At 43.5% G+C, this 17878-nt stretch overlaps 1 protein-coding gene across 1 annotated transcript in view; it reads left to right on the top strand.

Moving 5' to 3' along the window:
- The window catches only part of LOC146868321 (solute carrier family 2, facilitated glucose transporter member 5-like), a 140675-nt gene that overhangs the window by 60968 nt on the left and 61829 nt on the right, over positions 1-17878 (top strand). The window contains exon 6 of the mRNA XM_085609741.1: positions 13623-13748. Within this exon, the coding sequence (XP_085465867.1) occupies positions 13623-13748 (126 nt within the window). The remainder of the gene's footprint in view (positions 1-13622; positions 13749-17878) is intronic.

Below are 17878 nucleotides of genomic sequence, written 5' to 3'. Positions count from 1 at the left end.
CCGTTGCTGGGGAGGCATTTAGACGTGCACATTGGTTTGTGCCGGTCCTGACGGGTTTGGGTACACAGATCCGGTCTGCACTGTTTTAGCAGTGTATCTGTACTGTTTAGCAGTATATCCAGTATGTTCATGTATATAATTCAGTGTTATCTAGTATTAGTATTATGTCAGTGGTTAGTTTTCTCTTAATTATCATTGTTCGTTAAACGTTAAATGTTAAATGTTTACAGTGTTTAAAATTGTGGTATGAATGAGTGTTCATTATTGTGTTTATCGTATTAATTGTGTTCAAGTCCAGTTTGAGTCAGAATCAAGTAGCAAGGTTTAAAGATGCCGTTCTTTTCAAAATTAAGACAGATCAAAACTAGAAAAGGAGTACTCGAAGAAGCTGTTCCCATTCCACCTAGGGACACTCCAGGGTATTTTATGTACCATAAGCATGGCCTAGATGCCGTATTATATCTTGATTTATGGGTGGACTACACCAAGGATCTAGCAGAAAGTCAGAGGTGGCCCGCAGCTGGGACATGGGATGCAGATTGCATCATGAGAGTAGAAGAAGAATTATGGAAAAAGAATGCCAGACAGTCACAGAAAGATGCCATTGAGTTATGGCGTAAAGAATCGCATAGGCGCACAGAGAAAGCGCTCAGACAAGAAGAGAAAAGTAGGGAGAACTCAAATAAAACCCGAGAAAACGTATTAGTTGAGGAAGGTATCCGAGTAAAAACAGAACAAGTAGACCGACAACGAAACACTCTTATGAATGGTATGTATTCTCTTTTGGCCGAAGGTTTACCTAAGGCCACCCCGGAAATACCGAAAGATTTGCCACCCCCATTACTCCCGATTAAAGCACATCCCAAGACCGCAAAAGATATTTTCCTTTCCTCCTATTTAGACGATGTAGCTCCCGAATATGGTAATGTTCCAGCCACACATAGAAATCAGACGTTGTAGTACATTAAACCCTGCCACACTTTTGCCATTAAGTGGAACAGACCCATTGGCACATGATTGTATTGAAGTTATTACTATTACGACGAAACCCAGACAAGACTTGACAGATATTCCATTATCAGATCCAGACCTGACCTTGTATGTAGATGGTTCATGCATGAGAACAAATACAGGAGAGTTAGTGGCCGCTTATGCAGTCACAACAGATACTGAAATTATTGAAACGAATTGTATCGATACCTTGTCAGCTCAAGCAGCAGAGCTCATCGCTCTGACACAAGCCTGTATCCAAGCCAAAAATAAGAAAGTCAACATATACACAGATTCACGTTATGCATTCGGAGTCGTCCATGACTTCGGCGTGCTTTGGCGAGAGAGAGGTTATTTAACTTCTCACGGTGCCCACATCCTGCACGGTCCCCTTATTCAAGCTCTGTTAGATGCAATACATCTGCCGACTGCAATATCGATTATGAAGTGTAAAGCCCATACAAAAGTGACTGACATTATTTCTCAGGGTAACGACCTAGCTGACAGAACAGCTAAACAGACTGCTCAGAATCAGAATCATACAACTGACACGACAAAGACAATAGTTCCGACACCAACACACTGCATGACAGTTAAGGATCCCGCCCTTGATGTAATTGACATACAGACACATGCTACACCAGAAGAAATAAAGAGGTGGACTGAATTAGGAGGGATCCAAACGGATCAAGGATGGATGACGAAGGGAAAATCTATATGGTTTCTACCCGACTCAATGGTTCAAGTCATCATTAACACAATACATAGTCCAGCGCACCTAGGAGAGAAAGCTATGCTAGACAGTATTCAACACATTTGGTTCAATAAACACTTGCGAGCAGCAGCTAAACAGAAAGTACGTACCTGCATGATTTGTTGCCAGTTCAATCCAGGAAAAGGCGTACCTGTAGAACAGGGTGGATTTCAACCCCCCGATCACCCTTTTGAAGTCCTCCAGATGGATTATATTCAGATGGAACGATGTCGAGGATTCAAATATGTCCTCGTAGTTGTATGCGCTCTTTCCCGGTGGACAGAGGCGTATCCCGTCTCAGATTACACTGCCCCGACTACTGCCAAACAGTTAGTTCGAGAATTCTTCCCACGGTATGGTTTGCCCCGTATCGTGTACTCAGACAATGGCCAGCCATTCTCATCCGAGCTAATGAAACATGTTTCACTTCTGTTAGGCTATCAATGGAAATTCCACTGTGTCCGACATCCCGAGGCAGCAGGTCTCGTGGAGCGGCATAATCAAACTTTGAAAATTAGACTGTCCAAAGTATGTAGAGAAAAAGGTGTCGACTGGATAGTAGCTTTACCAGTTGCGCTCTTTTACATGAGAATGGTAGCACACTCTCGAACGGGGCTATCCCCGTATGAGGTGATCTTCGGTAGACCACCAAATATGTGGGGGACGCCTATACCCCGTAAAATAACTGATGTTGATTGTAATATGCTGACAGATTACCTGGCTTCCTTGATGTCTGCACTACAATCTTGTCGTTCACAGGTAGCTGCAGCTTTTCCCGATAACACTGAGGTGAAGCCCCATGATGTGGTTCCGGGAGACCTTGTACTTGTAAGGAACTTCGACAGAAGGAACCCGCTGGAGCCTCGCTGGCAGTCACCTAAACTCGTCTTATTGACCACAAGGACAGCTGTGAAGATTGAGGGACGTAAAGGGTGGTTGCACTCGAGCCATATCAAAAAATTTCATGGACTATCATCCGACTTGAATTTTCAGCCCTGCATTCCCTCACAGACTGACTCAAAACTCCCCCTGGTTGACAAGCCAGAAAAAGAAAACTATAAACTGAAACTAAGGTCTAGCAAGTCAGACAATTTGATTGTTTAAGTCCTCTCCAAGGTGAATCGGTTGAATTTGTCTCTGACATGTATCCTCTAGACCGAAATAGAGAGAGAAATAGACAGAAACAGCTCAAGAAACATGCGTACTGTAAATCACTTCGTAGTCACTGCATAGTGACATTGTTAATTATGTTTTTTCTAAGTCTTCTGATTATTATTACCAGTATATTATTACACATGTATTACCCTATTTCCAAGCGTGCTTTCAATGCTACTGCCGAACATTCTTTTAGCGAATTACCCCCGCATGAGTTGTCCTATAGATTTGCGCTGCGCAACAACACCTTCATTAGTATGTTACATCATTCTCATCAGACCAGCAATGCTACAAATTGTTGGATATGTGGCCGACTCCCTCCCTATCAGAAATACAAGGGAGTTCTGCCCCTCTTTCCGTATCCATTCACACACAATGGCTCCTGTGGAGCCTGGTTTAGTTTGATTAATTCCCTAGATTCAAATTCAGTAGTTTATCAAGACAACTGGGTTTGGGGAAACCTGAACCTAGTTTTACTTAAAGTCTGCTACCCTAACAAGGAGGGACTTCCCAAAAGAACAGGAACTGATCTAGAAAATGAAGTATATGGATTAGGCAACTTTACACTAAATCTCATGATCCTGAATGTTGAATCCGAAGCTACACCAATCTTGCCCGCTATGTCAGTATTTCCAGTTAGAGGCGAATTATGTGTAAGAAAGAATGGTTCAATACACATGGGCCATAGTAAATGTACCACTGTAATAGAATTCAGTGATAAAGGCAAGTCTACATTTAGAGCTTCTCGTCACTCCTACTTCATCTGTGGTCACACCGCATACATACGCCTACCCCTAGATTGGGATGGTACCTGTTACATTGCATTCCTTCTGCCACCTGTTTTCCTAGCCCCGCCTGATTACCATAGGAATACCCATTTAGTACACAATAGACAGCAGAGAGATCTCCCGATTGTCGACTACACCGAAACAGCATGGGAGCAATACACAGATTTCAATAAAGGTTTCTTTCCCTACATAGGTACAGTCACTAATAGTAGGTTGATACGTAGATTAACTAGAACCCTTGAAGCAGTAGTGAATGAAACTACTTCCGCCTTAGGCAACTTAACAGAGGAGCAGTCTGCGATGCGGATTGTTGTTCTTCAAAATCGTCTTGTCCTTGACGTCATTCTGGCCGATAGGGGCGGAGCTTGTAGGGTCATCGGATCAAGTTGCTGTGTTTTCATACCAGAAAACGCGCCGTCAGTATATAAAGCCATAACTCGACTTCATAAAATCGTAAGCCAGATACACCAGAATCCAGGCACCTGGACGTGGTCCGGTTGGTTCTGGAGCGTGTTGTCAGCCTGGGGATGGAGGATCCTATCCTTCCTAGGTATTGGCTTCCTCATACTATTCAGTTGCTGCTTGTGTCTACAATGTGGGCCAGCGATCTGTGGTCTGTGTGCCACATCGTGTATCCCGCCTTCAAATTTTCATTCAAGATTCCGGAAGAAGAAAGAAGAACAAATGATGCTATATGAACAGATTGATGGATTGATGAAGATGGATATTTCATAAGGGTCCGTAGGGGACAAGGAGGGAATGAGGAAATATGAATTTTTATGGTCAATTGTGTCCCCTATCTTAGACCCCAACGGCTCCATGTACATACTACAAGTACATGTATGTTCCCTCCAGTTCCAGCTATGAAGACGCAAATACATGTGCGTCCAACGTCAACATGTCCTCTTTCAGATCCGCCATGAGTGGGTCGAATATTCCATTCCTAAGTATGATTGGCCACCGACTTTATATGGTTCACTTTTCTAGTTTTACAGTTCAGGCGAGTAGGCCCTGAAATCTGTCATCAAGCTTTTTCCTGCTTCTGCCTCTGAAATGCTCCAGCCTGGACCTGCATTGGTATCCATGAACTTTGTCCTACTCCCTGCGCGGCTAACGGTGCCTGACGCGGCCTGTTGCCTGCCAAAAACTGTATTCAGCCTTCAAGTTATCTGCCCCGCTCCTCATCCAATGCATTCCTGTCTAGTAGTTTAGGTAAACATCCTTCCAGCTACCGAGCAAAGGGCCCGGCCTCGCAGTCTTTATGCAAGTAATTCATAGCCCCTGTTACCATGGAAGATTCCTGCCCCCTCGCATCTCATGTAGACACATAGACGCTTGTACATGCACTAACAGTCAGTATAGAATAGATTCCGTCCGAGAGACCTCTCCTTTTGGATAAAACAGTTCCTTAAACAAAGATATTAGATACGATTTGGGATTAGGTTGACCTGACCCCCAGACTTCTGTCTCCACATGTAGAACTAAATGTCAATTCTCCTTCACCCTCTAGTTGCACGTCAATCACACGTCATGCGGCTGCGCGCGCATCTCTGCCAAATATTTCTGCTGACACTGCAGGATTCTCTTATGGATCCACCCACTTGTGACATCATTTTAAATGACGTTTCTAGTATACGCCTGTTATTACGCCCATTCTCATTACGTATGTGTATTCTTATCTGTATTATCAGCTGTTACGCCTCCTGCATCTGTCTTAATGCAATGCTTTTCATATATATATTGTTACTTGTCAATAATGTATTGCCTATCCCTTCCTGAACCTTCGTGGTGATGGAATATGATTGCCTGGTTCGAACCATAATTCCTTTGTAAGGAATAAAGCCCTTTTCAGAACCTCTAATACCACGGATTCTGCCTCTTATTTTGACTGAGTTATTCTTACTAGACTTTTCCGCATAAAAAATAGTACAGGTAATTTAAATATTTACCACAACTGAAAACCCTTCATAAAGCTCCTCTTTAATCTCTACCTCATTTAATATCTCTCTTGTTGAACCTTTCCCTTGATGACTCTCTCACTCACTGAACGTCTTCCTTTCAAGCTTTGCTGCATGCTTGCCAAATGCCTGTTATCCAGCCCAGTGCTATTAGAAGTCACTGCTTTTTGGGGGACATAATTCAGATCCGAAAATCAAGATTTGAAAAATGATCCATCAACACTGGATGCGTGGTTTTTGAGGTACTTGGATTCATCCGGCCCACGTATTCTCACTAAACCACTCCATACCCGTTCCTTACCAGGCCGAGTCCTTGCTGAGCGGGACCCTTCTCCGCACTACACACGTCTTTGCTCGGAGAGGTTAGAACATATCCATCCCCCACCCCTCCCTCGCCGAGGCTGCCCCTCGCTGCCTCCCTTTCTCATACTCGGCACTGTACACGGCCCCTCAGAGCGGAACTCTCACCCACACGCTTAGACGTCATGTGACATTTAAACTGAAGTCCTTGTCCATGCACCGCACCCCATCTACAGATAGATATATGTTTATTGTACGATTAATTGAAATCATTACAGACTTCATATAGTGAAATCAAATGTGCTTACAAAAGTTAAAACAAGCATTTACAATGCAACAGGACTCGCATTTACACGAGTCCTATTACATTGCAAATGATAATCATCACGGACAACGGGAGGGAGGAGGGGAGAAGGGGCGGACAACGGGAAGGGGAAGAAGGCACGGACAACGGGAGGGAGGTCGGGGGGCAGGAGTCATGGACAATGGGAGTGAGGAGGGGAGAAGGCGCGGACAACGGGAAGTGGAAGAAGGCACGGACAACCCACGGAAGGCACGGACAACCCAACCTTTCCACCCATTGAAGAACACTTTAGTATTTCCCGGTTTATGTTGCTTAATTTACGACATTGGAAAGGACAGAAAATTAAAGAAGGCTTTCCTAGGATTCGAACTCGTGAACTGCCAATTAGCGCTCTTTACAAGGAACGAGCATTCAACTGGATGAGCTAGATCGCCAGAATGACGTAATGATTTCCCAAACGGGAGCAGAGTGAAGCACTTTAGAGCCGACAAAGAAAATGAACACTACCCCGTTAAATATGCCAACACGCAACTATACGTAATGTTAAGCCAATGCGCTCAAAACATACCGCCCCAGATAGAAGGCGGACAAGTAAAAATCACTCTTTGCAAAATAAATCTATTAAACGGGGAGTTTTCTGCTGAAATGGAGATCCTGAGCAGCCACACTTAAATAACAAAGCCCTGTCTTGTCGAGTTTGCTAAACGAAGCGCTTCACAGAATGTGAAACATATTTTAAAACAACGGTACTGGCGAGATCAACAAGTGACCATACAACTGACCTCACGCCGCACTTCGCTGAATCAAACGTATACACATAAGAAGTGCACGAACATTCCTAGTGGCCACGCCATGTTCTGTAATGTTTTTATTTTAACGAATATACTATTTTTCAATAGAGGCCACAACGGTTTTACCAGTGCTCCTTTCTGTGCCCACTAGCCCTCTAGTAATAACTTCCTTGGCCGCTGCTGCCTGCCCTCGTTGCAGAGGGCACCGGCCTGGAGGTGTGTACATCAAAACCCCCAGTGAGTCACGGGCACGCGCTGTGTTTACTCTCTCGGCTCATGTCATGTGCAGTCACTAAGAACTACTTTTAATCTCCTCTGATTTCCTGAAGCCGGGCGATTGAGTCACCGCGCTTCACAGGCCCCTGTGCCCGCGCCAGCCCCGGGAGCGATCTTTGAAAAGATGAGAAAGGCCCAATTGCTTCCTTTATCGCATCTGAGAATGTGTTTCTTTCCGGGCAGAGGAATGGGGGAGCGGAGGCCCTTGTATAAATAAGCTGTCCCGGCTGAGCTCAGCGTTAGTCAGTGCCCGGAAGCGGGCCTGGAACAGAGCCCCCTCACTTCTCATAGCTCCCGTTTCTGGATCTGCGTGTGTCGGGGCACTGCTAGAGTCTGAAGCGCCTCGCTTCAAAGCTCCCTGAAACCTGTGTACCTGCCCACGAAGAAGAAAGCGTCCTTTGAGAGGACATTCCAGACAGATTTCATGCAGACGCCGGTTGTGCAATCCACGTCTCCATGGCTCATCCGTGCCTCTTCCGCCCCCCTCCTGCCCGGAACGTGCTTTCTAAGTCTAGGGTGTTGTCGGGAAGCAGCCGTCCCCGGCCTCCACGGACCGCGATGCACCCCAAAGAAGCGCTTACGGGCTGCGAGGAGCAGCGGCAGACCGGCACAAATGCCTGCAGGGTAAACCAGACACATCACACAACGCGCCAGTCGGCTCTCTGATTGGTTGACAAGGTCCACCAATCACATTGCTTATTTGGTAGTTGCCAACCAATCACAGAGCCGACTGGCGTGTGTAGGCAGCGTGAAGACATGCTGTCTTGTGGGCGTGTAAGGGGCGGGCTGCCAAAAAGCGAAAAACAACCAAAAAGCAATAAAAAAAACGCCCCCGAATCCGAAAAGGACGGGGCCTGTTCGGAGTGACAAACCTCTTCTCCAATGGCTGGCCAGCATTCAAGAGGCCAGCCAATGGAGAAGAGGGGAGAAGAGGGGCGGGTTCAAGCCCCTCTTCTCCAAGTCATTAAATCTCGCGAGCGAGACTGCGCAAGCGTAGCCTTCGCTAGCCGAGACCTAAAAAGAGAAAACTGGGAACCTTAATTATGATTAATGGGTTTCACTTTTGCATCAACTCTTCAGATAAGTTTTAAATTAGCTTGTCAGATAGTACCATTGATGAGGTTTTATATTTTAAAAAAGGTGAAAGGACTGACAGAAACATGGAGCGAGCTCCCAGAATTCTGAAGCCCAATTATTTATTTATTTCTCTTCACCTGCAGTGTCAGACTGTCTACTGCATCTATCCACTTTCCGATTATACCCTAATTCCCCTATTGTCTACTAGAGGCATTAGCACTTGTCTCGGATCACCTATGTCAATCACAGCCCTGCAGCACTGTTACGTTCATCATTTATGATGTCATGTATGATGTTATCATTGATGTAATTTCACATCTCAAGAGTGATGCAATATGTGAGGTCATAAACAGTGCAAGGCGGGGGTGCAAGTTTTAGTTAACTGGTGAATTTCTTTGTTATTTAGCTTTTATATGTTAGTTATTATTTAATTTCAACACCTATCTATAACGTCACATAAACCTTTTTTTTACAGGGAATTTCTAGTATTTATTTTTTACATAAGCTAAGATTTCATTACATTACCTAACTATAACGTTGTATATATTCTTTCAGTAAATTTCTATTTCTTTTTTTATAACATAAGAGCAGATTTTATAATCCTACCTAAGTACAACATCTCTTTAACCTTTGTTTTTTTCATTGAATTTCCAAGGTGTTTTCATCATTTTCAGTCAACTCCCCGGCTGCGCATGGCCTTCAGACACACCCTGCATCTTTTGGCTGTGTGCAGCAGGAGGTTGACGGCAGCCCTAGCATGTAATGGGATGGGAACCTCCGCTGAGAGTGGCCTTCATCCAATTCTTGTGGGCATCCGACCCCCCCGCCCCCCACTCCCACCGTCCCTCTCACTGTGGATGCTTATCTCCCTGCGGACACTCAACCCACATTTGGTTTTATGATTTTTTCTTTAATTTTTTCAACCATTACGTGGTACTCCCTCCCATGGTAATGACGCAAAAGCTTCACTTCTACAGTATTGCAGTACTGTGCAATCTTCATAGTACCACAGTGCTGAAGCTTTTGCGACCTCTAAAGCGGATATACCGAAGTAGCTCATGAGAGAGCCGTGCTGTATCCCACAAGAGTACCGCACTTCTGCCAGCCCCCCCAAAAAAGAATTTACCTTTGGCCCCTGAGGGTGGCCCCTCTAGGTCATGGATGCTCACAAACATTTTCCCAAGGGCCACAAAGTTGATCTGTGATGTGACAGAGACCCGCACTCATGCCAGCAAGGGGTGGAGGCAGGGCAGGAGTGTGGGCACAAGGTGGGTGTAGGGGAAGCAAAGCATATACATCTAGGACCGAATTAAAAAAAAGTCACGGAACGCAGTGCAGCAATCAAAATGTCTTTGATACGTTGCGTGACAGGGAGGGAGGAGTAGAGCGCTATATCTACAGAAATATGGCTCTCTCATTCCCTCTCACTAGTGCCGGTGCAGATTTCAGTTGCCATGCGCCAGGCCCACCCCTTTGCACCATAGTGCTAGGGTGCATGCCTGAGTCTAACATAGGATTTGTACTGAAAGGGTACCCTTCATGTAGAAAATACTATGCTTAGGCACACTTTAAAACTTTAACTACTTTGGATGAATGCTGCACAGTGCAGCATGCATTCAAAGTCCAAAAAGAAAGGAGAAATAAAAAAATGTCTTCTCTTAACGCCTCCTTTCAAATGGCGTTAATGTTTGGAGCTAAACCCTGCCTACTATTACTTGGCGATAGGATTTTGTGTCAAAAAGCATGGGTGGTAGCATGTGAATGCACGTGTCACCCATGTAATGCCCCCATGGCGCTAAGTAACGCAAAGCAGTGTTTTGTGTTACTTTAGGGTACTTTCCAGCTAAAACAAGTTTTGTGCTGGGAAATACATTCGGAAAAAAACATTTTGTGATGGTTAGTGTCACTTTTGTGAGCGTCACTTTTGTGACTCTCACCCAATGCAAAATATTTGCTACCCACAAGTGTCTGAATTGCACAGTGTGAAACCAGAATCTTCCGAATAATCTCGGCTTTGCCCTTTAAACCAAATTGTGTGATCCTAGTGAATTGTTTTATTTCACATTCCTTCATTTTTCTCCATTATCACGTATGAGGATCTTGAAATACATGACTTGAGGATTTGTGCTGTACAAACCGCCACCTGTGTTTGATTTAATGAACTATAATGCTGTCCATGTATAATAGAAACCCATGCCACCGAAAGAGAACACACAAAAAACGGACTTGCCTCTTAGTTCACTATTGGCATTGTTGTGAGGGTGGGGTGAAGGATGAATGTATTTACTTTCGTGTTTGAAAACAATCAGTTTAAAAAAATTACTTCTCAGTGCGCTGATATGATCTTATGTACTAAGGTGAAACAGTTCTGCATGTGAATGAAATACACTTTTTGAAAATTGAACAGACTTTAGCATACTTTTACACTTTTGCTACAAGGCTTCTTTAAAAATGAAGATATTTCTAAAGTTAAGCGGTGCAGCACACCCTAGTTACTTCCTTTCTTTAACTTAAATTAAACTTTATATAAACGCTTGCCTGCTTGTTTAACATCTTTTTAATGTTAGTGCGGAGTCGAGTCAAGAGCAGCTCAGTGCTGCTATTGAAGAGGGCGGCATAAAGGTCAGCAGGGCCGTACTTTGAGTATCACTGCTTTAGGTATTCCCCACAAGTGCTGGGCTCCAGGTATCATTACACTACTCCCAGATACTATTTTTTAAAACCTTTTTCAAGGCACAGGGACCGAGTTCTCAAGCCCTCTAATGGCCACCACATTCCCGCAAAAGTCCCGCCTGATCAACCGTAAAGATATAGCTATTTTTTTTTTAAACCTTTCAAGACGACCACAAGCCTTTTTTTAAATACACATATCTCGAAAACAGCGGCATGGATTCACACTAAATCATGGAAAGCACACTTTCTTAGTAAAGTTCTGACTGTTTTTCCAAATTTGATGTAAATCTGTTCAACCATTTTTTCTGTAGCTTTTGCAGAAGTTTCCTATAGGAATTAACATGGGAAATCAATATTTGTGAACAGCCTTTTTCTTGGCCTCTTCTTGACAGATCACCCCAAAACTTTCCTGGGGTGGATGGACTTTTTTTGGGAAGGTTTAGGGAAAATTCGTCAAACAGTGCCAATGGTATTAGCAAAACTCTGACCTAACTACAACTAAACAGTGGGGCAACCGCCACTATATATATACTTCTCGCTCATCCCTGCATTGCACCAGACTTTATATTCTGTAAAAATGAATATACATAATCTGTGTATTGTTATTGTGAATTTCTGCCTATCCACCTATCGATCCTTTCACCTGCCTCTATCCATACCTCCCCAAATCAACAGTATTGCTTCAGACTCCACGTGCACCATTATGTTTAGACAAGATAATCAAATAAACTTTGGACCTTAGACCTGCTCATCCTGTGCCAACAGGCTCTTTATTTATTTAGCAGCAATAACATTTCAAACCGAAATGTTGCACAAAGTGACAGTAAGGGTACATATCGAAATGGCCAGATTGGTGCTCTGAACATAGACCGAAAGAGAGTGATTGATTGATGGCTTATAGGTGCTGTGGGGAAACCAACTAACAGCAAAATCAATCCTCTTAATACATAAATATAGGTAAACAGAAGCAAAAGCATAGATCTACATATTTACAATGACTGAGGTCTGTTGTAAGTCACTTGTTGCCTTCTATCAGCAGGGGTTGAACCTTTAGCATTAATTTAACTGTTGGACTGAGGGACTTCTCTAGATGACTGGTGGCAGCGAGTGACGGTGGGGAGCCATACAAAGTAGATCTGGAACCTGGACATAGCGCCTGGTAGTTTGACTGAGACCGAAGGTTTCGGTTGGCAAATAGTAGGTTATGAGTGGGTGTGTTATTGGTTAAATCATCAGGAAGGTAGTTGAGGGATGTGCCAACGACAGGCTTAAATACTGGTATCAGAAACTGATAATGCGATTTTTGCAGAGCGCCAGCCCTCTTGGAGAAATTTGGGTGAGGTAGGTGTGTGTCAAGGGGAACTGTATAAGGTTCTGGTTGTGAAGGTTAGAACCTTGTCTAGTACCTAGAAAGAATGCTGATGGAGGATCACTAGCAGACTAGTACAGTAATCTAGGATGACTAGCAGGGTACTACGTTAATCTAGGATCTATAGCTGGCTACTATAGTAATCCAATTTACTATCCAATAGCAAAGGTACCAATGCTTAGGCTGTGTGGAAAAGGATTCATGGTTGGATCTTTTGTATGCTAAATGCCTGATACTGCTCTGCAGTTGCAGTCATAATAATGAAAGATTACAGTCACATAGAGGAACTGCATGGACTTCCAAGATTTCTAGCAGAGAGGATGAAAGCCAAGGTATTAAGGGAAGTAGATTGTGTTAAGTGGGAAGATAGGTTTGCAATGAAGGACAGGATAGGGCCGCCGTGTTGGATGAGTTGAACATGAGAGCTCGCAGAGCCATCCAGTGACGCATGGCAGCAGGACAACTGGATATGTAGAATTGGGAGTGGGGATGATGGTCGGCTGCAATGTCTTGTGATGGGGAATTTGTATTTTCAATGGATTGGCAATGATTATAATAATTATGGTTCACTAGTGTGTGGGGGGGGTCGTAATTTTGATAAAATGGATCAATGATGAACCTTATCTCTGTATTACCCAAGGGTGGAGGTGACAGTGTATTTTTTACGGGTCAATGGGGATTACTGCCCTATCTGATGGCCCTCAGGGTGGAGTCCAGTTTGTATCATTGGAATCAATGAAGATGGTTCTGTGTATTGCCCCTAGAATGGGATTAAAGTTGTATTTTTGAAGGATCAATGATCCTCATGATAGTCTTCTTTGTTATCCCCAAGGGAGGAGAGAATTGTGTATTTTCTATAGTTCAACAATGAAAATTATGTTTTTCTTGGCTGTTGCCCTGATGATATTGGTGAGGTTATGTTTTCAATGAATTGATGAAGATAATGATGACAATGAAGCTCCTCTGCTCTCCAAGGGTGGAGTAAGTTTTTTTTTTTTGATGGATTGATGATGATGATGACGATTTCATCTGTTCTTTGTGATGATTTGAGTGATAATGATGATTATCTTGTCTGTTCTCCCTGATGATGTGGATAAGATGGTTTTTTCAACAATGATCATGGTGGTGATGATGACGATGATGATGATGACAATCATGATCATAATGGTAATTTCTTGTGTCCCCAGGATGGCCCATTTTATTGGCACTAACCGGGATCCCTGCAGTCCTGGAGCTTCTCATACTTCCATTGTTTCCTGAGAGTCCCCGCTACACACTAATCCAGAAGCACAACGGAGAGAGGGCAAGGAAAGGTAAGCGTGCCCCAAAGGCATGCGCATAAATCAATCTTTACAACATTCTGTCCATAACTGAATAACTTTCTCATGCTAGAGAGCTGTTTGAATCCTATATTATTTCTTTTCACAGTAAAACCTTTTGCATTTATGCTAAAATAAATATCATAATTTTATTTTTAAAACTTTACAACCCTAACAGAGATGCAAAATGTTGAAAATACTTCACAAAATGTGGGCCGGATTAAAAAAATTACACAGTACATAAAGTAGTACCACTTACTTAGTGCAACATGCATTTCATAAACCCACAAGTGTAAATCTCCACCTCCATCCCTCTTATCTTTTATTTGCGGACATCCGCATAAAAGTAAGTTTACTACTTGGGAGTGGGAGGGGGTCAGGGGAAGTGGTTGGAAAATAGGGAATACTTACTACTAGATGTGAGGGGTTTATGGAGCATTAAGCAAGGATTTAGTGATAAACAGAAACCCATAAATGGGAAAGCCCATTGTTAATCACAAACAGCACTTCTAAAGTTACTACAGCCAAAAAAACTCAAAACCGTAGTGAATTTTCTCCAACTAAGACCTGGGCAAAGTCCAGCGTCACACATAGCCAACCACTGATTATGCAACATCCTCCCTTGGAAAATAATGTCGGCAGGGACTTAAAACAGAACCTAGTATGAAATAATATTAAAATCAATTCATTTATTTCTACTTTTTTTAAAACACACATATATTTAATTTGATGTTAAAAATTATATATACGTAAAGAAGTATTATTTTATAATAACTCTATAATTTGTAGAAATTTACACTTGGAAATGGTGAACACCCAAAAGTAGTATATTTCTAAAAAGTGTAAGACTAAGCATACGATTGTAGATTTACTCATCTGTAAATTTACCTTTGTGAATAGGACCCTTTCTGTAGAATTTGTTTTCAGTTTTGAGCATCCCTGTTCACAGCAACAAATCCACCCACTGTATCTTACAGTGGCTAGGCAGTTTCTTCTCTACTGAACTACTAAAATGTTTCTTGAGTATAACAGATATGGTTCAGACATGAGATTCCCTCTAACAATACACATAATGTCAGGAAATGTTTAGCACTTAAGTATTTTTGGCTCTCATTTAATCAATTCTAGAAAGGTTAAATACTGAATTGCCTCCGCCTAAATCTTGAACTTCAAGATATTGATTACACATGTACATCGCATGTCTGTGCAGAGGCGCTGAACCCCTTGAGCTATCTCATTGCCTTTTAGTAGGCCGTTTAGTGACCAGGTTCCCCCTAGGCTTGCTTAGCTCACATGTCCATCAGCATGTGTTAGGTCTTGCACCATTTTGTGCCTATCTTCGGTGGACGGCTGTGTGTTCCGCTGTTTCATGTATCCCACTCTTGCCTCTATCCCCAACTTGAATAGTGGCTATTCACTTTAATTTCTACTCCCAGAGCCTGGCTGCTGAATGGGTCTTTTAGTAGAGATCTATTCTCTTATGGGTTTTTTGTTTGTATTTTATAATAAAGTGCAACTTTATTTATTTTTCTTCTTTATTAATTATTTTATTGGCATAAATTAAGTATTAAAAAAGATATATCAGCAAATTCAATGACCTGCAAATCCAGCATAAATCCATAGTAAGATACAGATGCTGTTTGCGATACATGTACCATCACCAAATGTTACTAAAATATAAGAACGGATGAGAAAAGATGGAAAGGAGTGAGAAAATAAGTCATAGATAGAGAGAAGAAAAGAAAAGAAAAAGGACAGAAGGGAAGACGAAACTAAACTACACAGCAGGGTAAAGAGGGCACGGAAATGGATTATTCAGATGATGCCCAAGTATAGAAATGCTGGTGGGGTGAGTGTGGTGACAATGACGAGACAGAGTTAAGTCACGGTGAATTCAGGGGTGGGCATCCTGCAGAAAGGGAGACCACATGAATAGAAAAATATCTGCTTTGCCCATTAAGTTGTAAATGACCTTTTCATAGGACACTGTCTTGTGCACTTCCGCAAGCCATTCCTCATGCGACTGCAGTTGTGGTGAACACCAATATCATAGAATACAAATCTTGGCAGCTGCAAAGGCAGTAACGAGCAGGCGACGGGCATGGCGGGTCAGCTTGGAAACGTCTGATAAGTCATGTAGAAGAATTAGGGGGTCCGGAAGTGAGCGTAGACCCCACTGATGTCCAGAAAGGATGAATGGCAGGACAATCCATTAATGTATGAACTATATCACAAGAAGCATGCCCAACGCATACGTGATTAAGGGAAGGGTAACCATTTTAACCTTTTGAGTCTGTCCCCAGAGAGAGAGATTCATGTGGGACCACTTTGAGAAGTCAAATCAAATTTGCTCCATCAGTGGGTCCAGGTTATCTGCTACCAAACGCACCAGGCCTCTGTTAACTAGGATGCCCAAGTTCCAAAGGTAGGAATTCTTCCACTGGAATGGATAACCAGCAATGGCAGCACATGTGGTGATTCGTGACAGCGGCAAGGCTTCGCTCTCTTCCCCAGTTCACCTTTTAGCCGGATATTGCTGCAAAAGCATCTCTAGCACCGTGAGAATAGAGAAAGGTAAGGCTGATAGGGTGAGTAACATGTATAAATACAGTGCCGAGGGACCTCCAGGCGTGGGGATACCTATGATCTGGTCTGATTGGCGTAGGGACACCATTAAAGGCTCAATCGCAAGGAGAAATAGCAGGGGGGGAGAGAGGGCAACCCTGACGAGGACCCCTGTGGACTGCAAAGGGATAAGAAAAAAAAAAACGTTAATTGACCTGTGCTGAGGGGGAATTGTAAAGCCACCTCACTCTGAAGATGATGTCGCCAAATTTCCGTAGTGCAGTAAACAGGTAGTCCCATTCTATCCTATAAAAGGCCTTTACAGCATTCAATGACAGTCCCAAAGCCTCATCCGGAAGATACGTTGCTAGCCAGATCGCATGAGCAAACACAAGAAGATGATTATGGGATGAACGGCCTAGGACAAAGCCTACTTGCGAAACGTGAATAAGAGAGGGGAGGGCCTGCTTGAGGCGGACAGCTAGAATACTGGCCAGTATCTTTACATCTCTATTGAGCAGAGATATGGAGTGATAACTGCCACGAAGAAGAGTGTCTTTTCCTAGTTTGGGAAGGATCGAAATCAGTGCCCTGTTGGAAACTAAATCCAAGGAGCCCGTGTGATCAGCCTCAGCGAAGGCCTCATGGAGAAGACCCACCACCTCAGATTTGGTCCATTTGTAAAACTCTGCTGTAAAGCTGTCTTTATGATAGGGTCAATCGGAAATGGCCTGCTCAATTTCCTCCAAAAAGGCAGTGATCTGCGCTTATCCCTAGACAATTTCTGAAGAGTAGAGGGCCCTATAGTAGGATGTGGACATGTCAGCAATTTCCTGTGGCTTGGTGACTAACACCCCTGAGTCAGTGATGATAGCAGGAATGGCCATGCTCGCCTCAAGCTCTCGCATGTCACATCTGAGTAACTAATCATGTCTAGAGGTCGCAAGCAGCCCACAAAACACGTGAGGAGCTCATCAAGTCCAGAGACACTTAGCTGCTCCATGCCAGGTGCAAGTGTCTAATCCATCCTCTGAAGAGGCCTCAATTCAGGTGTAAGTAGCTTACTCAATCCATAGGTCACAGGAGGTCCCATGTCAGGTGTGAGTAGCTAGTCTAGAGTTAGAGTAGAGCTGCTTCTTGTCATGTGCGAGCATCTGACCCAGCCTTAAGTTCTCCTATGCCATGAGTAAGTATCTCATCCAGTCCAGAGGCCTCAAGCTGCCCTATATCTGGTGTGAGTATCTCCTACAGGCCTCAAGCTACCCCATGTCAGGTGAGAGTAGCTCATTCAGTGTAGAAAAACCATCAAACTCCCTCATGCCAGATGTATCCTATACCTTCCAGAAACTCCAATCTGCCTTGTGTCAGGTGTGAGTAGCTCTTCCAGCCCAGCGGCCTAAAATTGCTCTACGCCCGGTGTGAGTAACCTCGTCAAGATCTCAAGCTCTCTCAAACCAGGTGTGAGTATCCCATCCAATCCAGAGGCCTCAACCTCTCCTGAGCCTGGTATGAGTATCTTGTCAATACCCCAAGCTCTCCAATGCCAGGTGAGAGTATCT

The sequence above is a fragment of the Triturus cristatus genome, chromosome 1_2 (genome assembly GCF_964204655.1).
Source record: "Triturus cristatus chromosome 1_2, aTriCri1.1, whole genome shotgun sequence".
NCBI classification, from domain to species: Eukaryota; Metazoa; Chordata; class Amphibia; order Caudata; family Salamandridae; genus Triturus; species Triturus cristatus.
Note: the sequence above shows the minus strand (reverse complement) of the source record. Positions and strands in the feature narration are given on the sequence as shown.